The sequence below is a fragment of the Lagenorhynchus albirostris genome, chromosome 1, assembly GCF_949774975.1.
Source record: "Lagenorhynchus albirostris chromosome 1, mLagAlb1.1, whole genome shotgun sequence".
Taxonomy (NCBI): Eukaryota; Metazoa; Chordata; class Mammalia; order Artiodactyla; family Delphinidae; genus Lagenorhynchus; species Lagenorhynchus albirostris.
The window spans coordinates 167053372-167081164 of record NC_083095.1 but is presented as its reverse complement, the minus strand read 5'-3'; the positions used below and the strand labels follow the sequence as shown (position 1 = coordinate 167081164).

The 27793-nt window shown below is 49.4% G+C and overlaps 1 protein-coding gene and 1 long non-coding RNA gene across 7 annotated transcripts; one reads left to right on the top strand and one right to left on the bottom strand.

Annotated features, from left to right (window-relative positions):
- Positions 1–557: 557 nt before the first annotated feature.
- LOC132525964 (uncharacterized) lies at positions 558–19498 on the bottom strand. Of its 2 annotated transcripts, none has more exons than XR_009542414.1 (3): positions 18908–19498; positions 12171–12336; positions 558–2588 (listed from the first exon to the last, which is right to left on the bottom strand). It is a non-coding gene; the product is annotated as an uncharacterized LOC132525964 (long non-coding RNA). The 2 variants fall into 2 exon arrangements; XR_009542415.1 differs by lacking the exon at positions 558–2588 and adding an exon at positions 11021–12041.
- Positions 1796–27793, top strand: ASB13 (ankyrin repeat and SOCS box containing 13). 5 transcript variants are annotated; one of them, XM_060159480.1, is made up of 8 exons: positions 1884–1936; positions 4912–5082; positions 7963–8052; positions 15285–15472; positions 16610–16760; positions 18994–19128; positions 25437–25628; positions 26825–27793. In XM_060159480.1, the coding sequence occupies exons 3-8, from the start codon at positions 8010–8012 to the stop codon at positions 26950–26952; spliced, it is 837 nt and encodes a 278-aa protein (XP_060015463.1). In that variant the 5' UTR covers positions 1884–1936; positions 4912–5082; positions 7963–8009; the 3' UTR covers positions 26953–27793. The 5 variants fall into 5 exon arrangements, with proteins under 5 accessions (XP_060015453.1, XP_060015446.1, XP_060015466.1 ...); XM_060159463.1 differs by lacking the exon at positions 4912–5082 and having other exon boundaries at positions 1835–1936; XM_060159483.1 differs by lacking the exons at positions 4912–5082; positions 7963–8052 and adding an exon at positions 10413–10553 and having other exon boundaries at positions 1854–1936.

The following is a 27793-nucleotide window of genomic DNA, read 5'->3' as shown; positions in this document are numbered from 1 at the left end:
TTCAGGAGAAACCCCTGAAAGCCTTGCCTTAGTAGGTTAGCAAAAAAAATAGTAGCCTTAGAGATTAACAAAAAAATAGATAAATGAATTACTACATAATAAGTATTTTGGGAACAATTCTTTTTAAGTTCAGAAAAAAATTACCTTAGATTCTACACATAGCAACAAATTCCAGATGGGTTAAAGACTTAACAGAACAGAACAAAACAGAATAATATACATATTCTGGCTCTTGGTGGGTAAATACATTCAGAATATTGAAGATAAAAGACATACTCTAAGAGAATATATTTCTGAATATATAAAAACTTAAAAAATCTTTCCTACAAGAAAATGTTGAAATCAAGCAACAGAGTGGAGAAACATTATAACATAGTAAGCTAATAATAAGGAAATGTTTGCTTTCTAATATATTTAGTAAATACTTGCATACACATATATGTGTGTATATATGCATACAGATACAGATATAAATACATCTATACATAAGTATATAAATATATGGTATATACATATATAAATATAAATTTTAAAATATAGTCTATACTCAGATCTAGATGATCCTTTGTTAAGGAAGAAATATTGAAGAAAATACAAACATACAAACACACGGCATTGTCATAGGGAAAAACATAACATCCCCTGGGCAAATATATTCATTAAAAAATGTACTGCACTTAGTAAAAAAATGCAAGAAACTTGCAAGAAAAATGCAAGAGCCTAATTTTGGTAGACAAGTGGCAAAAAGGTTAGAAACACATATTGCTAATAGGCTTGAAATGTCACTTCCAGGCCTGGGGCGATGAATTTCCCCGCGCTTGGGATTCGGATAGACGAGGTTCAAACCCTTGTGGGTACAGCGCCGGACTGGTGGTAAAGACTCACTCTTAGGGGAGACCTCTCCTGGGTCTGCTCTCTGCTAGTCCTTATGTGTTTCCAGATGGGATCATTTCTGATATTTTTACTTTTCAGCTCAAACTAACTTCTGCATTTAGGCTCAGTACAGGTCCCGTGATGTGGCTGCAATCGATTACTCAATCGCCCACTTGGAATCATTTGTAAACGGAGTCTTCATTTCTGTCATGAGACTTCAAAAGGCGTGGTGTATGCGTGCGTTTTAACGAACCTGAACAATTTGGAATTTATGATTTCTCTGGAAAGATGAAAGAAACAGGGGTATGCCAACTCGGGTAGGAAGTCTGTCTTTAAAATGAAAGTATGGGGGGAGGGGCGGGGAGGCTCTGGAGCTTTGCTGAGGTCGATTCAATACAAAGGAAGGTAGTGAGTTGTAGCAGCTGGACACTTTTGCACACGGACACTTAGACACGTGGACACGTTTTACACACGGACACAGGACATGTTCTGCACGTGGACACATGGGCGCAATTTGCATGCACATACATATTTTGCACACGGACGCTGATTTTGCCCGTGGATACTTGGACATGTGGAAATGTTTTGCACACGGACACTTGTTCTGCACTTAGACACGTTTTGCACACTGACACGGACGCGCAGTGCACATGGACATACGGGCACGTTTTGCATGTGGACATATTTTGCACCTGGACACGTGTTTTGCAGAGGGACGTATGGACACGTTTTGCACACTGACACCCTCTGCACATGGATACACGGCACGGTTTGCACAAGAATATTTTGCACATGAACACGTTTGCCTAGCAAACACCAGCGGCGAGCGCGGAGTCAGACGCAGGTGTCTGCGGCTTGGCGAAAGCCCTGAGCTGGGGGAGCCGCGCCGGCCGGGCCTGGAACTACAACTCCCAGCGCGCGCGGCCGCCTCTCCTGGACGCGCGGCGACGCCGATTGGCCCCGCCCAGCGGGCGGTGCTAGTGGCGGGGCCGCAGAGCCGGGACGCGGGGAGGCGGTGGCATGGAGACCCGTGCCGCAGACGGCAGCTTCCTGGGCGACTTGGGTACGTGCGGGTTGCCGGGAGCGCGGGGCCGCCTTCGTGGACCGAGAGCTGCATCTGCTTACATTCGCCCCGGGCAGGGACGAACCCGCTCCGAGGGGTCGTCAGGGGCGTCTGGCTGGGTCCGGGTCGGAGGGCCGTGTCTTTAAAGGAGCAGGTCCGGGGGTCCCATGCAGCTCAGACGCGGTTTCTGCGTCCGGCTCCTGGTCCCCTGCCGGCCGGGTCATCCTTGTGACTTCAGAACCGGAGACCCACCGGAGCGCTGCGCACCCTGGGGAGGATGCGGGACTGTGCGTGGTCATTGCCAGGTTCCGAGGGGAACCTAGGAAATGCCCACGCGGGACCACTCGTAGGGCAGCCCTGGCACGGGCCCGGGGTGGGAGCTGGACCGTCTTCCAGGCGCCCTGTGGGAAGGTCGTGCGCAGGGTCGTTCGCATGCAACGGATACACCCAGGAATCCAATCCAGAGGGAGCATGTGCCCTTGTCGCACTGTGTGAGACATGCGACCTCGGTTCTTAACTGAACCTTCTTTACCGTTTGGGCAACCCGAGAGTAAAATGGATTCGAGGGCAAAAGGCCATTCTTTGGGGAAGCAAACTTTCCCGCCTACGGAGTAATTCTAGGGCAAATGAGCAGTGAAAACACTTCCAAAGCCTGCAAAGAAAAAAATAATCTATAAAGTATTTTTACACTGATAAAAAAAATGTAGTGCGAATGAAAGTGAGAAGTCTTATGGGTTAATTTAGCTTAAGACGAAGTGCAGTCCTCGCAAAGCTATTTTAGTTGATTTTGCAAAACAGCCACCTGCCACAGGATCAAAGGCATTTAATAAGCATCTCTGTTTTTACTTGGCATTCCACCCCAGGCAGGCACTGGGCTTTGACCCTGCCAGTGTGTGCTGTGTTTGGTTGGTTCACCGTGGAAGCTTTTTAAACACGTTTTAATATTTTTGTTCATGTGCAAGGTTCAATAGCATAGCATCACTTCCGAGTATGTTTTTTGTATAGTTTAAGGAATGTATCTTTAGAAGAAAAACATATTCTAAACTAATAGATGCACCGTTTCTGGGGTTTGTGGCTACTTTTGACATTGTCATTGTTTAATTTCATATATTTCTCTCAAAATACATCCTGCTGACAGTTTTATTCTCAACACTAATGAATAAACTCAATGTGTTGAATCCAGAGCGACACTGCTATCCCAGCAGAAGTAGAGGCCCATCATAGGAACTTTAACGCATTTTATCATTCTGATCTCAAATTCTATACATGTGGTATACTCTAACCAAACCGTGTAGCTTTATTTTTATTTTTTTAAATTAAAAATTTTTTTTATTGGAGTATAGGTGCATTACAATGTTGTGTTAGTTTCTACTGTACAGCAAAAGTGAATTAGCTATATGTATACATATATCCCCTTTTTTGGATTTCCTTCCAATTTGGTCACCACAGAACACTGAGTAGAGTTCCCTGTGCTATACAGTAGGTTCTCCGTAGTTTTATTATTATTTTTTAATGAATTTATTTATTTAATATTTTTGGCTGCGTTGGGTCTTCGTTGCTGCGTGCGGGCTTTCTCTAGTTGCAGTAAGCGGGGGCTACTCTTCGTTGTGGTACGTGGGCCTCTCACTGCGGTGGCTTCTCTTGTCGTGGAGTACGGGCTCTAGGTGCACAGGCTTCAGTAGTTGTGGCTCGTGGGCTCTAGAGCGCAGGCTCAGTAGTTGCGGTACATGGGCTTAGGTGGTCCGCGGCATGTGGGATCTTCCCGGACCAGGGCTCAAACCCGTGTCTCCTGCATTGGCAGGCAGATTCTTAACCACTGCGCCACCAGGGAAGCCCTGTAGCTTTATTTTTAATATAACACCTCACAGAGGTAAAGGTTGCAGTCTTATAATATGGCCTTATCAATAAGAACCAAGAATTTAGGGTAAGTCACATCCTAAAGTGAATCAGTGTTTGTTACTTAGCAAATGTAATTCATATCATTATTGACCCTAGGTTGTGTCTATTTGTAAAGTTGAAAACGTGACTCTCGTATTCAGCATCTGTGCTCAAGGGCTTCTGACTTGGAAGCAAGAGGTTGGCAGAAGATGAAAGGGTGCCTTAGGGATCTGGGCTCTAAGCAAGGTGAGCTGCTGGCGTTCTTCAGTTATCCTCAGCCAAGAAGTCTAACCAGTTCATTGGCCTCTGGGGTGTTGGGAAGATGGGATGGAGAGAGAAAAGGAGAGGCAGCCCCTGGGACCGTGATGAGAGCCACTGAGCTGCTTTGCTGTGGGCCAGGCACTGGCCACGAGCCCTGTGACAGTTGCAGGACAGTCATCATTATCGATTAACTTAGAGGTGAAACTGAGTTTGCACAGCTAGGAAGTCACAAAGCTGAGGTGTTAACACAGGTGGTTCTTTTTTGTTTCGTTTCTTTTTGCTTTGCTTGTTTTATGTTAAAGATCCTTTTGTTCTTCCTATCAGATAGGTTCATCTGTAATCAATTTGTAGGGCTGCCTGGAGCGCTGAGCTGGTTTTGTGACTGGGATGGATGACCCATGTCCACTGTGGGTTCTCAGGGGACTGGGGAGCACCGCTACCAGCCATCATCTCTGTACTATAGCACCTTTCGGGCTCTGAGAAATGTCTTTGCCTCCAGGGGTCCACAATCAGGATGGTAGACTGATCTGAGTCCCCGGGCCCGGGAACCTATATCCAAGTTCATCCTTTTGTTGAGTCTGTGGAATTTGATTTTTTTTTTTGCTGCGCTGCGTGGCTTGCGGGATCCTAGTTCCCCGACCAGGGATGGAACCTGGGGCCCTGGCAGTGAGAGCAAGGAGTCCTATCCACTGGACTGCCACGGAATTCCGGAATTTGATTTTTTAAACATAGAATTGTATGGAAAGTACTTTGAGAGATCTAGATAATCAGTGCCCTGGCTGGGAGGTCAACTTCCCTTAAAATCTTCTCAAATCGTGCTTCTGTTTCTGCCTTAGCGAAAGCTGCATTCTAGAAGTGTCTAGACGTGTCCTTTAGTGGAGAAGCCTCTGGGCACTATATTACACTGCTAATAACAACGTTTGAAGGAATTTAGGCTGATTTTAACACCAGCTGGGATTCCCGGTAGTCACTGCGGCCAGGAGTGGCTGCCGACTATAGCAGTACAAGTGAGTTTTGATTTTTTTGGTATAACCTTCCTGCCCTGGTCATCAGCACCGTGGGGTGGGAGGGAGGCAAGGGGAGGGGTTGGGTGGCAGAGAATTGGATAAGCGGTTAGTAGGGGCTGTTGAGTGAGGGCGAAAGTTGGATTCGGGCGTTTCTCCTTAAGCATGTTTAGGAAGATCTTTCTTTCCTTTTCCCTGGATGTCTGCTGCTTCGGTAACCTCTTCCCACTTTTCTCTTTTGCTTTCACTTGTTCTCTTTCACTTTCCTTTTGCCTCTCCTAACTGAGCTTTGACTGTCTTGTCCCTGTAGGAAAGTAAACCTTTTCTCTTTAATTTTTATCACATTTAACAGATCTTAAAACCACGTATGCCAACCTCAAGTTTACTGACAAACAGTATTTGGGGTATTCATAATTAAAACACTGAAATAGAACTTGTTGAAAAATCTCTTCAAGAGTAACAAAATTCTCAGCCCCAGTTTCTAAATAAGTGTTTCTACATATAAAAATGATTTCCATTTTCCCTGAGAATCAAGGTGACTGGTAATATCAAGCTCACTGAACTTTAATTCGGACAGCACGTTAAAGATGGGTGGTCACCACAAAGCATTTATTAAGCACCACCTGTGCCAGGCACTTTGCATGTATTGTGTCTTTGGTCCTTGCAGCATCCTCCGGAGCAGGTCTGTCATTCTCAGGTGCTGGTTTCTTTGTCCTTGTGGGGGTTTGCCCCTATTTTGTTTTTTCACTCTTTACTGTCAGATGGATGTGTGCACTTTGCCATGATTTCTAGGTCCTTTTAGCTCTTCAATTTGTTTTTGCTTTGTACACACAAATCCTTGGCCTTCTGGGACCTTGGGGGACAAGTCACTCGGGACCCCTGACTTTCCCGAAAGCTGAGTTTAGCCCGCTGAGAGCGGTCCTCAAAACACCAGCTCCACTGTGGCTTCAGCAGCCGCTCCCGGCGGCTACATCTGCACACCGGTGCCCCACGGGCATGGATGGGGTATGGGGAGGCTATCCATCATCATTTCAAGAATATTTATCTACTGGGGTATTTGGGGAGAAGGGCTTATTTCAGAGCTGCAGCTGTGGCCGAGAAGGACATGTCTGCAGCGAGGGCCCTGGGCCCCCCTTCATGACATACCTGGAGCAAGATTCCTGGCCCAAGCAGCATTGAAGGGTGCCTGGTGGATACTGAGCACGTTGGATCCGCTTGTGGTGTAGGTGTTCTCCGTGGCGTTTGGAAAACACTCTTTGTTTGAACGGGGCTGCTGTGTGGAGGGGCCCCTGGCTGAGGGAGGAGCGGTCAGGGTCTGCACAGGGGTCGGGTTCTAGACTCTGGACAGGTGGGTAGGGCTGATAAGTGCTCCGCTCTGCATGTGGAACGGGAGCCCGGCAGGCCCTGCACGTCACAAGGCCAGGCTCTCGAGGAGGGCCGGTGGGGCCTTGGCCGAGAGCTGCGGTTTGGGCTCAAAGAGCAGGATTCTGGGCTCTGGATGACTAAGCAAGATGCTGGTAAATTGGCTCTCTGGAGAAAAAAGGAAAAAAAAAAGGAAACCTGATCTGATTTTCTGCTTTCCCTGGTGTAAATACTCACCCCCATGCTGATTTCAGCTCCCAGGGGTTTCCGCCTGGCGGAATTGCTGAATATTGAACAGTTGGCCAGGGGAGCCGGTCTGGAACACCCACCGCTGGACACGCGTAGAGAAGGTGGGTGCCAGGGCCAAGGGGCTGGGACTCCTGCATTGCAGGGGACTCATGCGGGATCCAGATGCTGGAGCCGGAGTCCCAGGTGGGGCTTTGGAACATGACAGACAGTAGAACTGGAGGCTGGGACCCAAGCAGGACCAGCAGAAATAGAATGATGCTAACAGTCCCATCATGGTCATAGTGTGTGCTGTCGTCGTACACTTGCCTGCCACCATGCCGGTCACGCCCAGCAGGATTTCACTGTCATTACAGCCACCCCAGGGGAGTAGGCAAAAACATCGCCATTTTACATGAGAGAAAGCTGAGGCTTAAAAAAAATTGATGTGTAATTGAAAACTGAGGCTTTGAGAGGATAAGTGACGTGCCCCAGGTCACGGGGCTAAAGGACAGACAGGCGTTGGACTCATGAGCTGGGTGGTTCCTGAGGCTCCTCACCATGTATCCCGCTCCCAAGGGAAGGCTGACGCTGAACCACTTGAAGTGTTCAGCTGGGGTTTCTTGATTCCCGAAGGCTGGGCCTGGGCCGGGCAGGGCCAGCCCTCAGATGTGAGAGTGTCAGGGCCCGGCCAAGGTACACAGGGGTGTCGGGTTGGGAGTCAGCAGGTGCACGTCTGGTGCCCAGGCTGGATCAGTCAGGTCAGGCAGGGGTGCAGAAAAGTGGCAGAAATGTTCTCAAGCGTCTGTCATTCCTTCTCGGGGTGACCTTGCACTTGTCCGGTAGAAGATCCTGTAGGTGGTGTTGGTGAGACTCTAGTTTTGCAGATGACGGTTTTCACTTAGTCCTTCATGAGCTTGGCTTGCCAGCAGCCACTTAGCAGAAGGAGTGACACAGGTATCTCCATGACCTTGAACCGAAGCATGGGCAGGAGGCAGGAGGGGCCTGGGCGCTGCTGTCTGCCCTGCAGCACCAGCACCCTGGTGCTCTGTCTTCTGGGGACTGCAGCCTGGGCTCTGCTACAACAAACTCCTGTTTAATTGATGCCCTGGCCCCTGGCACGGCCGGAGTGGGCAAGGCCAAGGTGTGGCCCAGGTCAGTGTCAGGGCTGGGCAGGCCTGTAAGGGGCCGGTAGTGGGGTGTACTTTGGCGGGGGCAGACCCAACTGCAGTAGAAGTTTTCCGGCAAGTAGAACAGGCTTCTGGAGAGTCTATTTATTTGATACCTGTGTGTCAGGCGCTGTGCTGGAACAGGAGGTCGGCGGCTGCGGTCCTGTCCTAAAGATGCTCGTGGAAGGATGGAAGAGGCGTGAAATCAGGTGCAGCTGTGTGTACAGAGGTGGCTTACAGGAGGGCCTGGGTGGGCAGGCTGCACGCTGGAAGGCTTCCTGAAGGCGCTAAGACTCGGTCTCGGTGGGGAGGATGGAGAGTGGGGGGCTGAGTGGGGCACAGCACCCCCAAAGGCACAGGCCCTGGACCACCCGACCCTATGCCAGCTACATGAAGCTCAGTGTAATTGGAGACAAGGGTGTGTGTGTGAGGGTGGTGATGGGAGGGTGTGGGGGGAGACTGGAAAATGGGGCTGGGACTCCATCCTGGAGGGTCAGTTTGCCTGGCTTGCGAAGGAGTGTGGATGCTTTTCTGGAATCAGGAGCAATCTAAGGGTCCTGAGCAGGCCCCCCATGACCTGCTGATGACCTAGCTGCATTAGGGAGGGGGCGAGGGGAGGGGCTGCTGGGGCAGGGGAGCACCAGAGGGGGCTGTTGACGGGATGAAGGGAGGGAGGGTGACGGGAAGGGGGTGCTAGGAGTCCACTTATGTGGCAGGGCTGGGATTTAGGGGAAGGCTCATCCCCGAGGGAACTTGCCAGAGGGAGGGTCTCAGGTTTCCAGGGCGGCCCCTCTCCCAGGGCGATGGTACAGGGGTGGGGGCATCTGGTCACAAGTGGGGTCCAGGCACAGGGCCAGAAACAAAGCCTGAGGTCAGTGGGTTGACCAACGTACAGCGTTTTCCTGCCTCTCTTCCCTGCTAGCAGACGTCTTTTTGCTTTAAAGTTGATAAGTACGTGTCAGCCGTCCCCCATCTTCTCTCTGGTGGGGGGTCGTGGGAGGGGTCGGGGGTGGATGCCTCTGAGCTTCCCACTGAGGACCAGCGCTCCTTCATGCAGCTGCAGCCCCGGGGGCCACCAGGCACCCCGTGTTCTTTACCTCTGGGGTGGCTCTCCCCTCCCCCTGTGCTTCTCGGGGTCTCCAGAGGCCATTGAGGCTACCACCTCCCCCTGACCCCCACCTCCCACTGTAAAGGTGTCCCCCCAATGACATCCTGTGGTTGGTACCAGCTGTGGGTGACAACCTCCCCCATCTCCGGGGCCTCCTCCATCTTTGTTACTTCTTCAAAAAATAATTTTTAGGGCTTCCCTGGTGGCGCAGTGGTTGAGAATCCGCCTGCCAATGTAGGGGACACGGGTTCGAGCCCTGGTCCGGGAAGATCCCACATGCCGCGGAGCAACTAAGCCCATGCGCCACAACTACTGAGCCTGCGCTCTAGAGCCCGTGAGCCACAGCTACTGAGCCCGCGTGCCACAACTACAGGAGCCCACGCGCCTAGAGCCTGTGCTCTGCAACAAGAGAAGCCACTGCAATGAGAAGCCCGCGCACTGCAATGAAGAGTAGCCCCCACTCGCCACAACTAGAGAAAACCCACGTGTAGCATCGAAGACCCAACGCAGCCAAAAATAAATAAAAATTTTAAAAGTGACATTTAAAAAACATAATTTTTAAAGTTTTAATTGTGGCTAAAAACATAGAAATGGTTAAGATGGTAAATTTTAAGTGTGCAGTTCAGCAGTATTAACTACATGCACATTTTGGTACAACAGAGCTCCAGAATTTTTTCATCTTATAACACAGGAAACTCTGCACCTGTTCACCTTCCCATTTCTCCCCTTCCCCACCCCCAGCAGCCACTATTCCAGTTTCTGTCTCTACGACTTTGATTCTAGGAACCTCATATAAGTGGAATTGTACAGTATTTGTCTTTTGTGACTTGCTTATTTTACTGAGCATCATGTCCTCAAGGTTCATTTACGTTGTAGCCTGTGACAGAATCTCTTTCGTTTTTAAGGCTGAGTAATAAATATTCCATTGTGTGTATATATCACATCGTCTTTATCCATTCTTCCCTTCATGGACACTTAGGTTGTTTCCATGTCATGCCTATTGTAAGTAATACAGCAGTGAATAGGGGTGCACATATCTTATCGAGTTAGTGTTTGCATTTTCTTAGGATAAAAACTGCTGGATCGTATGGTAGTTCTGTTTGAATTTTTGAGGAACCAGAATACTCTTGTCCAAAGTCCTTGCACCACTTTACATTCCCATCAACAATGCACAAGCGTTCCAGTTTCTCCAAGTCTTTGGCAACATTTATTTTTTGTTTTTTGATAGTAGCCATCCTAATTGGTGTGAGGTGGTATCTCGCTGTGGTTTTAGTTTGCATTTCTCTGATAACTGGTGATGTTGAATATCTTTTCTTGTGCCTGTTGACCATTTGTATATCTTTTTTAGGGAAATACCTATTTAAGTCCTTTGGTAATTTTTTAATTGGGTTATTTATGTTATTGAGTTGTAGGCATTCTTTATATATTCTGATATACATGGTTTACAAATATTCCTCCCTATCCTATAGGTGCCTTTTCACTGTTGACTGTGCTCTTTGATGCCCACAATGCTCTCCTGTGTTATCACACCTGCTGCTTCTGATCTCTGCCCTCAGTTGCTGCTAAGACAACTGCAGCTGATGTTTATTCACTAGAAAATATGGTTCCCAGTAAGTTGCACTTCCTCTATAGACTGGTCATAAGGAGATAGAATTAGATTTTCTTTAAAAAATTTTATGTCCATACTTTATCATTCACATTAGTAATTCCTTCCATTCATTCGTCCCTTATGCACTCAACAAGCAAGTGACGTGAGCATCTTTTTTGGGCCTCACACTGTGCCAGGTGCTGGGAATAGAGCCAAGCCAGTGATGCCCAGCAGGCTCACTGCAGCCCCGCCTCCTCGGTGATGCTTTCCTGATGGGCTGTCTTGCTTCTAAGTTCCCGTAGCGTGACCTGTTCCACCACTGTCGCAGTCGTCCTGTCCTGTTGTTTTGAATTGTTTCCCCACCCTCCCCAGCCCATGACCGTGACCTGCTGATTGCCATGTCCATCCGTCTCTGTGCAACGCGGTGGGAGAGGCTGCATCTACCTGCACGGGCTGCTGAGGGATGCTCAGGCCTTCCCTGCACCGCCTTCCTGAGCTGCACTTTCCTCCTTCCTGCAGGACCCAGGACTCGCCCTGCTCTCCTCTTTTTACTCAGTCTGCCCTTGGGGTTCTGCTCCCTCCAGACTGACTTGAGAGTGATCCACAGCTGCTTTCCACTACCCACCCCACAAGACAGGCATACGGGCGGCCATTCATCACGACTGGGAGACATACTGGGGTCCCCAAGCTTGGCTTACTTACTTACTCCTGGGACAGTAAGTAAGAAGTTCCCCAAGCCTGGCTTTTACGTTTGTGGGGATCAGATCTTCCTCTGCATTCCAGTCCTCCCTTCACTTCCCTGGCCCCCCATGACCCCTGTGGGGTCACACAGTTAGGTACAATGAGGGGGTTAAAATACCACAAATAGACTCCATTTATGGAGCACTTACTCTGTGCTGGGCCCAACGCTAAGTGCTTTTACTTTCATTCATTTAATTTTCATAACCCACCGATGAATGAACTATATTATTATCCCAATTTACAGGTGACAAAACTGACAGTCAGGGAAGCTATTTCTCGCACAAGCTAATAAATGGCCGCACCGAGTTTTAGCCCTGAGCCGTTTGGCTCTGGAGAACCCTGAGCCACGCACCATGCGGCTCCACTGCGGGGGTGGGGTAGGGCTGTAGGTCGGCGGAAAGGAGGGGATCTCCAAGAGGGGACAGTCATCAACACATAACCCAGGAGGTTATCCACCTGCCAAGGAAACACATTCACCCCAGATATGGTTCGTGAAAGTGCTTCTGATAAGACTTGGGAACCATGTGGTTGATCAGAAGGTTTTCTAGGGAGATGTGATAATAAAATGTAGTTATAATAAAAGGAAACTGCTTATTATGAAGAGGTGTGTAATGTGGTCATCTGCCGAAGTTGGGGCTTGACAGTAAGGATGTGTCAGCATAATCCAGCACTGTTGTCATTTATGACGTTTTAAAAGAGTGTCTAGAAGACTGCCCTGTATCCCAGGTGCTCTGACGGGTGTTGAGAAAACGTCCTGTAGTTTCTGCATCTGGGGAGTTTACACTCTGAGTTTGCATGCGTTTGTCTGCACCCGGCTTAAACCGTAAAGAAACATCACCCTCACACCACAGGAAGCCTGGCTGTCAGGGCTGCAGGCCCCACGTGACCAGTGACTCACCTGGTGCTTCCCATCCTCAGAGCCGACGTTAGGCAGGTGGTCCGACGGCCACGGCACTTCCCAGCTCGCGTCTAGGCAACATCGGGGGCGAGGGGTGTGTCGAAACTGTGAACGCTGTCAGCAGCCTCTCCCTCATGTGTCGTTCACTGGAGTTGGGTCAGACGTCCTACGGGAAATGGGAATCCTGTGGTTAACTTAGACCGCTTGTCTGGGTGGGATGGATACACGGCACTACTAGTCTACTGCTGCTGCACGGCAGGCAGCCAGGTGGGGACCGCAGCACAGTAAGCCCTGGTGGAGGCACAGACGAGGGGCTCACCCAGCACGGATGAGGCTGAGGCTGGGCAAGGCCTCCTGCAAACCTGACCACTGCACTTCAGTCAGGAAAGGAACAAGCAGGCGTTATCTAGGATGAACAGGGAGGGGTGGAAGGTGAGATAGAGAGGCTAGAGGTGGGGAGAGAAGGGGGAGAAGTGGTGTCGGTTCTTAAGTGTGTTCTCCAGACCAGCTGCATCAGCATCGTCTGGGCACGTTTTAGAAACTTAGATTCCCAGGTCCCACCAAGACCCACTCAGCTCTGGGGGTGGGGCTCAGCAGCCTTCGATTTCACAAGCCCTCCAGGCGATGCTGATGGAAGCTCCAGTTTGAGAACCCTTGGCTAAAACATGGGAGGTCAGGGTGCTGCATCTCGTGCACCTGGTTCTCTAGAGCTGAGGGCAGGGGAGGGGGAGAGGTAAGGCATTGTGGAAGAAAGGGGGGATGTTAGAGAATTTTACTCCTTTTTGGGAGAGGAGTCGTGCCTTTGTTTATTTCTTAATCAACACATTGTTGTTGAATATGTATTTTACGAGGTTGGAATGCAAAAATAAATAATTATAGTTTGAGATGAATGAAAATGAAGAGATAACATACCAAACTTATAAGCTGCAACTCATGCCATACTTAGAGAAGATTTATAGCTGTAAACGTTTACATTAAAAAAAAGAAGAAAGAGCTCAAATCAATAACCTAATAACCTTTCATCTTAAGACACTGGAAATGAAAAAGCAAACTAAACCTAAAGACAGCAGAAGCAAAGAAATAATAAAGATTAGAGAGGAAATTAATGAAATAGAGAACAGAGAAACAATGCAGAATATCAACAAAACAGAAGTCGGTTCTTTGAAAAGATCAACAAAATTGACAAGTCTTTAGTTAAACTGACCAAGGGTGTGTGTGTGGGGGGAAAGATTCAAATGACAAAATCAGCAATGAAAGAGGGGATGTTATTATGGACATTACAGACATAAAATGATTATAAGGGAATACTGTGAGCAATTGTTTGTTAGTCTGCTTGGGCTGCCATACCAGAACACCACAGACTGGAGGCTTAAACAACACGTTTATTTCTGAGGTTCTGGAGGCTGGACGTCCAAGATCAAGGTGCCAGCAGGCTTGACTTCTCCTGAGGCTTCTCTCCTGTGCTTGCAGACAGCGCCTTCTTGCATGTCCTCACATGGTCTTTCCTCTGTTCATACTCATCCCTGGTGTCTATGTGTCCTAATCTCTTCTTATAAGGGCACCAGTCAGATTGGATTAGGGCCCACACTAATGGCCTCACTTTATTTGGAGTTACATCTCCAAATACAGTCACATTCCGAGGTATTAGGGGTTAGGGCTTCAACATATGGATTTTGTGACAGGGGGCACAGTTCAGTCCATAACAAATTGTATGCCAACAAATTAGATAATGTACATTAAGTGGACAAATTCCTAAAAAAGATAAACTACCAAAGTGGACTCAAAAAAAAAAGGAATAGATTTATAACAAATGAAGAGATTGAATTATTAAAAAAACTTAAATAAATGAAAGCTCAGGCCCAGATGTCTTCACAGATGAATTTGACCAAATATTTAAAGATTGAATACCAATTCTTCATAAACTCTTCCAAAAATTAAAAGAGAGAATACTTCCCAACTCATTCTCTGAGTCCAGTATTACTTTGATGCCAAAACCAGACAAATACATCAATCACAAGAAAAATGACACTTATGAATGTAGACCCCCAAATTCTCAAAATATGCACCAACCAAATTGAGCAATGTATAAAAAAGATTATACACCATGACCAAGTGGAATTTATCCCAGGGATGCATGGTTGGTTTAACATCTGAAAATCAATCAGTGTAATACAGCATTTTGACAGAATTAAGGAAAAAAAGCCAGCCTGATCTTTGCAATAGATGCAGATAAAGTACTTGACAAAATGCAACACCCTCTCATGATAAAAAGACTCAACAAACTAGAAATAGAAGAGAACTTCCTTGACCTGATAAAGGGCATTTATGAAAACCCACAGCTCACACGATGGTTCGTGCTGAAGGACAAACCTCCAGGACCAGGAACATGGCAGGAGGTGCCTCTCGGCACTTTTGGTCAACGTGGGGCTAGAGGTTCAAACCAAGGCAGTTAGGCAAGAAAAAGAAAAGGCATTCAGATTAGAAAGGAAGAAGCAAAGCTACCTCTATCTAAATGCATATGACATGATCTTGTATGTAGGAAATCCTGAGATTTCTGCTAAAATTGAATAATTAAATCAAGTCCCTACTTTGAAGGCTCTCCCAGGCCAGGAGCGGGGACAGTATAAGTGCTGCATTATAAGCATGTAGATGTCAGGGTTGTGGGAGACGTGTCTTCCGGAGAAGGAGCTATTTCAAATGGGTCCACGTGGATGACATAACATCTAAACAGGAGATGCAGAATGGATGATCGGGGTGGGGGCAAAGGTGGGCTTCTCAGGCAGAGAGAATATATGCAGAGATGCAGGTGTGCAAGGGCAGGGGGCCACATTGAGCCAGCTGTGTGTCTGGAGAGAGTGGGCTTGTGTAGGGCAGTGGTGGCAGATGGGTCAAGGAGGTGAGCAAGCTCCAGATCATGAAGGACCTTGTAGACCTCACCAAAGACTTGGACTCCACCCCTGGGCAGTGGGAATCACTCAAGGGTTTTGAGTAGGGGGTGTTTGGACCAATTACACCACTGTGTATACAATGGCTTGGGTTTCGTAAAGGGTCCTGGGGTTCATCTGACCTGGACAGAAGTGGCGTGCTCTTAGCACTGCATGTTTTTCTCTCCAGGTTTCTGGGTGGAGCGCACCCCCGTGCACGAGGCAGCCCAGCGGGGGGAGACACGGCAGCTGCAGCAGCTGATCGAGAGCGGGGCCTGCGTCAACCAGGTCATGGTGGACTCCATCACGCCCCTGCACGCGGCCAGCCTGCAGGGCCAGGCGCAGTGCGTGCAGCTGCTGCTGGCCGCCGGGGCCCAGGTAAGCCACCTGCAGCATGGTCCCCAGACTGATGGGACCAGCTCCAGAGAAAAAGAGGCTTGGGAAGAGCGTTATGTGTTATACAACACATGGGAAGAAAGGAAACCACTGCAGGAGGCTGAGGAGGAAGGAGGAAACCAGAGTGGGCTGTAGTGGGGGCTGAAGGAGGAGGGAGGGCTGGTCTCCAAGGCAACCACACCGAGAGGACCGGTGAGGGTGCTCGTGGACCTGGCTGTTGGGAGGTCACTGGTGGTGGAAGAGAAGGCCGGGTTAGCAAAGTGATGGCATGCTCGGCTCTGCACGTGGGCAGGCAGGCTGTGGACACAGAGGCGGGCTGCCTACCGGGCTGGCGGGACCTTGGCGGCAGGAGCCTTTTGGGCTCAGAGAGCAGGATGACTAAGTGGGATGCTGGCAAACTAGCTCTGGAAGGACAGGTAAAAGGAACAAGAACAAGATTCTGATTCACTGCTTTCCCCTAGTTTACATACTCACACCACAGCCCACGTGGAGTCCCCAGCATATGGTATCTGGTATCCGGCTGGTAGAATTGCTGGGTATTTACCAGTTGGCTGGGCGAGCTGGTAGGAGCTGCCCTGGGACAGAGGTGGGGGGTGAGGAAGAAGGGAAGGCTGTGTTCTGCTCACTCTTCCCAGAACTCGGCTATGAAGGCGGTTCCAGAGGAAATGGAACAGGCTTCAGCGTGAACCCAAGTAAACAGCTGAATTTGCACAAATTCTAAGCAGAATCTGCCAGTTTGGGGAGTTGCCTTTTCCTGCCTCATGATTTTCCAACTAGAGGAGGCATGTTAAACAGTTTCAGGCACACCTCCTAGCTGAGGCCGGAGTTAAAGCCCGTTTTCACACCCTGCCTGTGCTTAGTAGGTGTTGGGGTGGTGGCCGGAGTGAGGCTAAGCTAAAAACAGCCCCCAGCTGCACGCCCGCTGTACTCAGGCGGCCAGTAGACACGCCCTACTTTCTCTCTCTGAACCCCCTTGCCTGGCACGGCACCTCAGCACGTAATAGAAAACCTAAGAACTTCGAAAAACTACGTGGTGTTTCAAAGATGAACGTGCATCAGGATGAGAAGGCGAGTGGCCTGCATCTTGCCCTCTGATGCTCGTTTCCTCCCCCCCTCAAGGTGGACGCCCGCAACATCGATGGCAGCACCCCGCTCTGTGACGCCTGTGCCTCGGGCAGCATCGAGTGCGTGAAGCTCCTGCTCTCCCACGGGGCCAAGGTCAACCCGCCCCTGTACACGGCATCCCCGCTGCACGAGGCCTGCATGAGCGGTGAGTCGGGTAGCGGTGATAGCCAGGAGGGGAAGCCATCCGCTGGTGAAGCCGGGCTCCTGGGCTGGGTCTGGCTCTTGGTCCGTCAGCCGTGGAATCTGACGCTTTTCCTCCTGGAGATACAGCCCTCACCCAGGGCTGGGGGCTGAAGGTAGGGTTCTATTTCTAGCTCATTCGGTGCCTTTCAGATGCTAACCCTGGAAATGGGTGCCCTCGGCAGCCGCTCACTTAGTGGCTGCTGTCGTTCTGGCCTGCAGGCCCCTGATCTTGTGGGGAGATGAGGCCTAGACGCACCCCCAGGCAGGAACTCTCAGAGGAGCCGAGAGCTGGTCCTCAAGGCTCAGGGTTGCCCCCTGAGAATAGGTGGATTTCAGACGGTGGGAGGATATGGCTGCTCCAGCCTCGCTGGGTCACACGTGCCCAGCAGAGGAGCTACAACAGGCAGAACTGGAAATTTGGGGTGAGGCCAGCTGATGGGCAGTGTTTCAGATGACAGACCAGGGAGTTTGGGTTCGACTGTTTTGAGCAAGATTTGCACACTTGTGTCTTGTGCTTTGGTCGGCACGGTGTTCGTCTTCGCTGCATTTGTTAGGGTGCGGGGTGTGGGCTCTTCCACGGCTGCACACAGGGCCAGTCTTTGCTGCCCTCACCCCGAATCCCACAGTTAGGGCACCTTGGTCGCCCACAGGCACTGGGAATTGCTACAGACGGCTCAGAAGGTTTTTGAGCAGATGCTGAATGATAAGAACACATTTTTGAAAGGTTCGTTTAGTGGCCATCCATGTGCAGCGTAGGGGAGGGAAGCTTATTTTTCTTCCTTCACCTATCTTTGGTTCATTGGCCGGGGCCCTGCCGATGAGGCTGACAAGGGACCAATTAACAAGAGAAAAACAAGTGGAAGTTAGCGTGTGCATTGCACATACACACGGGAGAGCTCAGGCAAAGGGTGGTTAGAATTGGGGTTTATGTAGCATCTTAACAAAGAGCAGTAATTCTGTCGAGCAGACACAAGACCAAGGAAAAGGACTATGAGCTTCTAGGGATGATAAGTTATATGAAGGCAAATACAGCAGGGAACTCCTGGGAGACAAAGGCCAGTTAGTAAGATTTGCGGTGTGGACTCCTCTGGTGCCGGCTCTGGGCTGATCAGGGTCTAGAGTTGTCCCTGGTGGTTCACTTCTGTCCTTCCTAGTAGAGACGGGAGGGGACACCTTTATACATTTATGTCCTGCTTTTAGGCAAATGGGGGAAGACAAGAGAGCTTTTCTTGTATCTGCTGCTTCTTACTTGTCTTCAGCTCCAAACAGTCCTTATGCCAAAGTGGCATATTTTGGGGTGGCATATTCTGCTGCCCTTTAATATGAAATGGGGGGGGCGATATCCTGGAAATGAAGAGATGAGCTGGGGGCCATCACAGTGACCCAAGTGCAAAGCTCTTGGAGCCCAGGTGGGATGGATTCATGTGCAGAGCTTTGAGGGAAGAATCAATGGGATTTGACGTGAGGGAGAGGAGAGCACGGCGTCAAGACCGACTCAGGGTGAGGAGGAGGCTGGCTGGGGAGTGGGGGGAGGACCTCGTCGTGGGGGGCATGTCCCCCGGTGAAGGGCCAGCGCCCGGTGGTGGAGGTGGGGCTGGGTTTCAGGGCTGGACATGGAGAGTCGGTGCCAACAGCCAAGCACGATCAAGGGGTGAGAGAGGATGGAGTCTGGGACGGGATGAAGCCTGACCCCAAACCAGAGTTAAAGATGCCGGAGAGGAGCCGGGAAAGAGGACAGAAAGGTGTCTGCTGAGAGGGGGCAGGGAACCCAAGCAGTGGGGAAGTTTAGGGAAGTTCATCCAGGCGGCTTGGCGTTCCTGACACAGCTTGGGGGGCAGCTGGAGATGGGGAGCCCCTTCCTTTTCCCTCGAGGGCTCGAGAGCAGAGAGGAGCCTTCTCTGCGTCCACAGCTGGTGAGCCCAACTTTGTGTTCTCCCAGCACGGGCGCCAGCCGTGCCCTCCCTCCCTTTCTCCCACTGCCTGGTGAGCTCGGGGGGCCACTGAGCTCCCGGGGGAAGGACACCCGCGCCGTGTCCAGGACCCACTGCTCCTGGTCAGGATGCAGGCCCACTTCCCTTCCCTCCTGCTGCCGCCAAGCTCGGGGCTCACCTGCTCCAGCAGCCGCGTGTCTGCCAAGCCTGTTATTTCACATATATGTGATACGATGCCTTTCCTCCGTCTCCATTTCTTTTAAGGAAGTTCTGAGTGTGTGAGGCTTCTTATTGACGTTGGGGCCAACCTGGAAGCGCACGACTGCCACTTTGGGACCCCTCTGCACGTGGCCTGCGCCCGGGAGCATCTGGACTGCGTCAAAATGCTGCTCAACGCAGGTGCGTCATGTTTATACCTGCCCAGCTCACCGCGGGTGCGTTGTGTTCACCTGTGCTGCAAGCTGGCAGAGAGCTGACTGGTGCAGTCAGGCAGCCCAGGTTTGCAGCTGGTTCTCCCACTTGTCAGCTGAGTCCTTGGGCCTCAGTTTCTGCATCTATAAAACCAGACAAATAAAACTTATTTTGCAGGACTGTTGGGAGGATTCGTGATAACATTTCCACAGTACTTGCTGAACAGTAGGTGCTCAACGAACACGAATGATTATTTTTGGCAGCCGCAGGGGATTGTCCCCAGGGCCTGCCTGGTCTGAATCAGGAGATGGGGTCCAGGGGAAGCAGGTCAGTTGCGTCAGGATCCAGGAGGCTGTCAGGTGTCCTAAGGATAGAGAGGTTCCCATGGTGAAAAACAAAAACAACATAAAAAGAACCCACCAAGAGACTTCCCTCGTGGCGCAGTGGTTAAGAATCCACCTGCCAATGCAGGGTACACGGGTGCAATCCCTGTTCTGGGAAGATCCCACATGCCATGGAGCAACTAAGCCCGTTCACCATAACTACTGAGCCTGCGCTCTAGAGCCTGCAAGCCACAACTACTGAGCCCGTGCACCTAGAGCCCGGGCTGTGCGATAAGAGAAGCCCGCGCAATGAAGCCCGCGCACCACAACAAAGAGTAGCCCCCGCTCGCCACAACTAGAGAAAGCCCGCACACAGCAACGAAGACTCAACGCAGCCAAAAATAAATAAATTAATTTATTAAAAACAAACAAACAACCTGCCCAACTGAAGCTAGAGTCAGGACCTGTCGACCACAGAAGTTTTAAAATGTAGCCAAAGCGGCTATGGGCAAGGAGTTATTATGAACCCAACTTAAATTTCTTTTTTTTCAAGATTTTCTTTATAAAGTAGGGTCAAATCTAATGCATTCTTTTTTTTCTTTAATTAATTTACTTACTTTGGGCTGCATTGGGTCTTCGTTGCTGCACGTGGGCTTTCGTTAGTTGTGGTGAGCGGGGGCTACTCTTCATTGCAGTGAGCGGGCTTCTCATTGCGGTGGCTTCTCTTGTTGCAGAGCACGGGTTCTAGGCGTGTGGGCTTCAGTAGTTGTGGCATGTGGGCTTCAGTAGTTGTGGCTCGCGGGATCTAGAGCACAGGCTCAGTAGTTGTGGCGCATGGGCTTAGTTGCTCTGCGGCACGTGGGATCTTCCGGGACCAGGGCTTCAACCCGTGTCTCCTGCACTGGCAGGCGGATTCTTAACCACTGTGCCACCAGGGAAGCCCCCAACTTAAATGTTTTGTTGAGGGAACATTTTAGCTCAGCCATCTTGTCCATTCTGGGGGCAACCTAGGGAAAAACCAAAATGGTTCAGAAATAGAGGATGAATTCTTTCCAGATGACGGTCTTTTGAGCATCAGTTATATACAGTTTTTTACTACTGAGTCTTATTCACTTTAACGTGCCACTCTTAAGTCTTTTCAGTGAACATGCTTCATTTTGTGTAAGGTTAGTCACTGGGGTAGTTTTTGTTTTTTATGCAAAGATTAAATATCTAGATTAGAAACAGTGGGTCTTCCAGCCGAGTCGCTCATGGGATGGTTGGATCCCGTTTTACCTATTGTTCCTGTTGAGTTTTTTTTTTTTTTTTTTTTTTTTTTTGCGGTACGCGGGCCTCTCACTGCTGTGGCCTCTCCCGCTGTGGAGCACAGGCTCCGGACGCGCAGGCTCAGCGGCCATGGCTCACGGGCCCAGCCGCTCTGCGGCATGTGGGATCTTCCCGGACCGGGGCATGAACCCGTGTCCCCTGCATTGGCAGGCAGACTCTCAACCACTGCGCCACCAGGGAAGCCCTGTTGAGCTTATTAAAATAAAAATTTCATAGCACAGCCACCCTCTGCGGGGCGCCTGGCGTGCACGTGTGCAGTACACCTTCATCTGTTTTCTCTCTGGTTCCTTTCTCGTGGTTGGAGGGGAGAGGATCAAGCAAGTGGTGTAACCCACTGTCCTTTCCGTGTCCTGAGGACCCTGTGTAAGTGGTGACTCCTTTGTAAGAAGTAGGAAACCAGCTCCCCTCGACCCCTGGGTGATGGAGTTTCCTGGTTCAGTAACCGAAAGGATCAGAACTAGAGCAGATTTCAGGGTCTCTCTGACGCGGGGGGCTCAGCAGTGTCAGCAAGAACTCACCTCGTCTGAATCTCACATCTCTGCCTTCCTCACCGTTCCCTTTATCCCACGCCTGGCGTCCCTAGTAGGGGAGAAATGGCTGCAGCAGCAGAGTTTGGCTAAAATGCAGATTCTCGACTCCTGAGGCTTCTGATGGCTTCCTCCCCTCAGAAGAGCGAAACTCCCCCCTCACACCTCCTCCATGTCCCATCGGCCTGAAATGGGTTCGTGTCCAAACCTTATCCCATCCCTTTGGCTGAATTGTGCCACATTCTGAGCGGCTGGGGTCTGGGTTGAGGAGAGGGATTCACCCAATCAGGGCCCAGCCCTGCCCCAAGACCTCTGCCCCGGGACCCCTGCCCCACACCGCAGGGTGCAGCTCTTGGGTGGGAGGCAGCCATGATGTCCATGACGGCCTTAAGCAGGGGATCCGGTGGTTACAAAGGGGGGTTCCATCCCCTGGGAGTGAGGGCTGAGGAGATTTCCCCTGGGGCAGGATCCTGAGGTGTGTCTACCACCAGCTCCAGATTTCATCCCTGATTCTGTTGTAATCTCAGATGGTCTCCTTGACACTCCTTCCTAGATCACATGCATTCTTTTTTCTTCTTAAAGAAAACTACTTTTTAACTATGGAAAATCTCAAACATACGGAAAAGTAGAGAGAAGAGGACAGCATATGCTTTATTTTTAGAGTAGTGATTTGTCACTTTTTGCTGGAACATCTGATGAAAGGTATGGACCACATCTCTAGAAAAATACGCGTGCAGGTGCTTTTGCACGCAATTTTGGAGAGGGTCCTGGCCCCGCGGGAGGAGCAGAGCCGTCGGGGCCACATGGTGCCCCCCGGGGTGGACTCAGAGGCTTTCTGTTGGCAGCGAGGTCAAGCTGCCAAGCTGTGGATTATTTTGGCAGAGGATTGCGGCCAAGGGGGTGAAAGTCCAGTTATTTCTGGTGAGGTAACTTTTAATCTGGTCCCCGGCAGTAAATATTTAACCGTGCTGGGAGCGTTCAGAAGGGGCGTCCACCTTCCCAGCAGTGCTGGTCCCTCACGTCTCTGCTGTTGTCTCAGTGAGCGAATCCCAAGACCCTGTGCTTGCCATCCCGTCCCGGGCATTGCGCTGGGTTCTATTTTTATATATATGTATATTAAAATATTTTTTTAATCGGAGTATAGTTGATTTACAATGTTATGTTAGTTTCAGGTGTATAGTTAAGTGTATCAGTTATACATATACATATATCCATTCTTTTTTAGATTCTTTTCCCATATAGGCCATTACAGAGTACTGAGTAGAGTTCCCTGTGCTATACAGTAGGTCCTTATTAGTTATCTATTTTATATATAGTATTGTGTATGTGTCAGTCCCAGTCTTCCAATTTATCCCTCCCCACTTCCTTTCCCCCGGTAATCGTAAGTTTGTTTTCTACATCTGTGACTCTATTTCTGTTTTTGTAAATAAGTTCATTTGTATCATTTTTTTTAGATTCTACATTCATGCGATATCATATATTTGTCTGTCTGACTTACTTCACTCAATATGACAATCTCTAGGTCCATCTATGTTGCTGCAAATGGCATTATTTCATTCTTTCTCATGGCTGCGTAGTATTCCATTGTATATATGTGCCACATCTTCTTTATCCATTAATCTGTCAGTGGACATTTAGGTTGCTTCCACGTCTTGGCTATTGTAAATAGCGCTACAATGAACATAGGGGTGCATGTATCTTTTTGAATTAGAGTTTTGTCTGGCTATATGCCCAGGAGTGGGATTGCTGGGTCATATGGTAGCTCTATTTTTAGTTTTTTGAGGAACCTCCATACTGTTCTCCATAGTGTCGTGCTGGGTTCTTGGTGGGCATGTGACAGCCCCTGTCCTTGTTCCCTGAGGTTTTACTGAATCCACTCTAATCCTGTTTTGCTTTGAAATCAGGCTTTTGATCACGAGCAAACACTGATCCCTTCTCTCTGACGCGTGAATTGAGAATTTTTAAGGCCTAGGTGGCGTCAGGTGTTTTGCTGGCTCTGGCTTTTGTCCTCAGTTCCAGGCAATGTCATCGTTAGTCCCATAAAGCCACTTTCTCCCTGGCTTCTCTGTCCCTTCTTTCCTCTGCCCCCCTCCCCATCCCACTGTTCTAATGAGTATCTGTGTGTTATTGGTTGAGACATGAACTTTTCATCGCGGTAAATGGTGTTGTTATAGATTTGACTCTCCTTCCTGTTTGCTCACCCATTCCTGAGTTTTCGAGACCCACCCGTGTTGCTCCAGGAAGCTCTGGTCCGTTGTTTCCAGCTTCTGCGGAGATGCCAGCTGCCCCTCTTAATCACCAGCCCTCTCTCTGCGCCCAATCCAGTGATACCAAGGCACATTTTAAACAGATCCCGTTTGTCCCTTGGAACAGTCACCCCACCAAGCCTTGTGTACCGAGAACCCACAGTGGGCGGGAGGGAAGAGCTGTTCAGTGCTGGTTCTCCTTGACCTTGAGAGTGACTCTGCTTCCCCACCCACCCTTCTCCATCCCTAAAATAGAGACAGCCTCTTTCCTCCCCGATTGGCAAGAATATTGAGAGAATTAATGACCTGAGAGGAAGCCACAGGGACTTTAGATTCTGCAGACTTTGCAGCTTATTTTTCATTACAAGTTTAATGTTCAAATTCATATTTGCATTATGACTGCAACACTATAACATTACTTATTTGTATCAGCACTATTGGAAGAAACCCCTGATGTGGTAGATTAGTTAGATTGTGGGGAAAATGCTTCTTTTATTTCATGGGTTGATTTTACTATTACTTTTGTAATACGTATCTGCTAAGTTAAACAATTAGGTAATTTATCCTGCTTCCTAACTGACGGATTCTTCTTCCTGAACTGCCGTCTGAGTTTTGACTCTGGGAAGTATGGGAGCTTTTCTTCATGTGTGTTGTGTGCTTGCATGCTTGCTATCTTCTTAGCATCACACAGGCCGCTTTAAGAACACAGTTCTTATATTCTACTAGGGGATTAAAATGATTTTAAGTCAGAAAGCAGAAGTTTTCAAGTATTTTTGAGCTGTGGGACTAAAACATCTAATAGGCTTATACCCCCTCATTTCCTCTTGTTCTGACCCTCAGAATTTCTTATTACACAGTGACATACTGGTGATCTGACTTTTTTTAAGCCTCACCTTGATAATATTTTATGATTGTGATTTGAATCTGTTATTGGAGGGAATATCTTCACTGATCCTGGGCTCTTTGCTGGCTTCTTGAAAATACTTTTCTCCCATCTCCTTTCTCTTGTAACCTCCTTATCCACTTGGGAGCAGACCTCAAAGAAGTTGGTATTTTCTTAAAAAAAATTCTGAGGCTCCAGGGGATCCCACTGTATAGAATGGTGATGGTCGTGCCCTAAGAATGGTGTTTTACACAAATCATATTTTTATCAAAATCTCTTATTTTTAAAAAGCGTCTAAAAATGCTGTGTTTAGCTATTACTTGTTTGCATCTTTCTGAATGTATGCTGTCATCCCGAGAGTGAGGTGGATGGCAGAGCTGAATTCACAGTTACTATACTTCCTCTCTATCTGACCTTCAGGGAATTTGGGGGGAACATTCCCTATTTTCCCTTTGAGCTTCCCTTTTGTAAAAGATTTCTTATATTTAATGTTCATTCATTCATACAACACACATTTTTAGAGCCACTGTCCTGTGTACGTGGTGTGTGCGTGCATGTGATGTGTGTGCCTGAGTGCATGTCTGTATCTGAGGTGTGTGCAACTGTGTACCTGTGTGCACGTGTGTGTGCCTGTGCGTGTGTGTCCATGGTGTGTGTGTGTGTACACATGGGAGACGGCAGGAGAGCTTGAGCAACTCACCTGAGCTTCCAGAGCGTCAGGACCTGGGGACAGACAGCATAGGGCGTTAGAGCAGCCTCTGAACTCACAGGGAAGGTTTCTGTCTTGTTTTTCTTCTTTTTGGTTGTTTCCAGTTATACTTCTTTTTTAGCTCTCTTTTCCTAAGGAAAAATAAAAGGAATCAGTGCTTCTGGATTTTGAAGAAGGTTTTGAAAAGGCTGCAGCAGAGTCTTGATTTTGTTCCCGGGGAGGGGTTGCCGCTTTTGTGTCCTGTGCTCCTTGGTGACGTTTGTTCCTGCTCTGGACCTGCAGGGGCCAACGTGAACGCGGCAAAGCTCCACGAGACGGCACTGCACCATGCAGCCAAGGTGAAGAACGTGGACCTCATCGAGATGCTCATCCAGTTTGGAGGCAACATCTATGCCCGGGACAACCGGGGGCGGAAGCCATCCGACTACACATGGAGCAGCAGTGCCTCCGCCAAGTGCCTGGAGCACTATGAGAGTGAGTGTGTGTCGTTTGTGTGACGCCTGCACTAAGGTCTGCAGGGGAACCTCGTGCAGGAGGGCTTTGTTCTGATCACGTATCAGTTCATCTCTGAGTCAGTCGTTTCTTGACTCAGACTGGGTCCCTATGAGGCCGATGATATAGATGCAGCCCTCACTCTTCAGGAAACAAAGGACAAACCATCTGGCTAAGACAAGACCTCCTCTCTGGGACACATTTTTAAATGAGTTTACATAGAATTACAGTCACAAGAGGCTTTCAAACACTTATCAATTGAAAAAGAGCCCATTTATTCCACATTTTGCCAACCTTACCCAACCAAAATCCATCATGAGTTTAGAGGCAAATACCATCCACGTCTACTGGGGAAACATTTCCTAGAAGGTGTTTCTTTTCCTGCATTCAAATAATTTGGGGGAGGAAGTAAATGGGAAAATGAATGTCACTAGTAATTCTGTTTATTTTTCTTTCAGGGAGCTTTGTCTTTCATAATGTTTCATAAGTTGAGAATACTTTCTTTGGTTGATTTATACTTTGATCAAACACAGATGGTCCTAAAGGCAGTCTTCGAGGCCAGGCTCTGCTCTGTACACATTCCCATGGCCCAGCTGCCAGGGACCTCCAGGCACTTTCCTTCTTTGGCCCTGGTGTCCATCCCTCGTGAGCTATAGCTCCAGGCTTCATCTTCAGGCCTGTGGCCCTGACCCTTTGCCACCAGGATGTGCATTTGTGGACTGTCTGCCCCTGTGGGTCAGTTCTCCGTGGGTCCCTGTGGCCTGCAGCGATCAGGAGCAGAGCAGAGCCAGCACTGCCCGCCCGAACCCTCCCCCAGCCCTCATTTGTCTGGAAGTTTGACAAACAAGCCTACTAGCTGTAGATTAGTGCTTTGCTGGCAAATCTGTGTGCTGAGTTAGAACGTTATGGGGGAAAAAAAAATCACAAAACCCCAAAAGCCAGAAGCTCACAAAGTGAAATCCCAGTGGCCATGACCTGAATTCCATTTCCTGATCTTCCATCCTTGGTCCCTATTTGTCCTTCCTGGTCGCCTTCCAGAGAAGGTACTCAGGGTTCAGCCTCTTTTCAGGAAAAGGGAGGTGTTTTCAGTTCCATGTTGGTACTTGTTAAGTTGAAGGATGCTGTGCTTCTTCCTTAAGTTAAGCTAACCTCACGTGCGTCTTGTCCCCTTTTTCCAGAGACACCTCTGAGCCTGTCCCAGCTCTGCAGGGTGAGCCTGAGGAGGGCGGCTGGCGTCAGGGGGCTGGAGAAAATTGCCAGGTTGAACATCCCTCCCCGGCTCATTGACTACCTTTCCTACAACTGAGCTGCAGACAGGGGGTCAGGGTGGGCTGGTGACACCGGGCTGCTGGCCTTGCTGAGCCCAGCGTTGGGCCACAGGGTCGCTCTGCCCTGGGTGCCTGAAGCCATGCTGTTGCTGTAGAGAACTGGAGTCTCTCCGGGCCGTCCTGTTTCGTCTTCTCTGCAGACCCTTGGCAGGTGTTTCTGAGGCCCTGGGAAGGCCCTGGGCTGGTCCTCCTGGGACTTCAGTCTAACTCTGGCATCCTCCCGGCCGTGCAGTTGTCTCTCTTCACAGACCTCCCTTGGAGGGATCGTCAGGAAAGACTCTCCCAGGAGCACAAGGGAGCTCGGCGGGGCTGGGGGTCCAGGGCCTGGATGCTGATTCCACACGCCCGGGAATGATTCCTTCATCACCAGGTGGCCCTGGGTGTTCAAGAGGAGGACCTGTGCTGAAGAGGGGTGGGGCCCTGGGAGGGGGGGTCCTGACTGCGGCCTGGACGCCACTTTGGGGACAGCCTGCCACTTGGGTGCTGTTTTCTGAAGCCACAGTTGGCACTTTCCGAGACCCACCTGCGCCCAGGTGTACCCATCGCTCAGGGGGCTTTATACGGGTCTTAGCGGGGGAAGCCTCAGGCTTCTTATTCCCCACAATAAGCTCAGTGTTTCTTAGGAAGTTTTTCTTTGAGGTCTTAATTCTTTTAAAAAGTGTATAAAGCAAAAACTTTTAGACACATACGCTGTAACACTTAGGTTTCGTTAACAAGTCTCTAAAGCAACAGGTAAAAGGAAGGCATCTCAGCACATCTTCCCAGGGGTAGTGATCCAACGTGAAGCACTGTTAGGAAGCTCTTCAGAGATTGTTTTTC

Excerpts from the sequence above, each read along its gene's own strand:
- ASB13 (XM_060159463.1), top strand. The coding sequence starts at position 1,894 with ATGGAGACCCGTGCCGCAGACGGCAGCTTCCTGGGCGACTTGG. Across the intron at positions 8,053-15,284 it reads GCGTGAAATCAGGTGCAGCT|GTTTCTGGGTGGAGCGCACC; the intron begins GTGTGTACAGAG and ends TTTTCTCTCCAG. Across the intron at positions 25,629-26,824 it reads GTGCCTGGAGCACTATGAGA|AGACACCTCTGAGCCTGTCC; the intron begins GTGAGTGTGTGT and ends CCCTTTTTCCAG.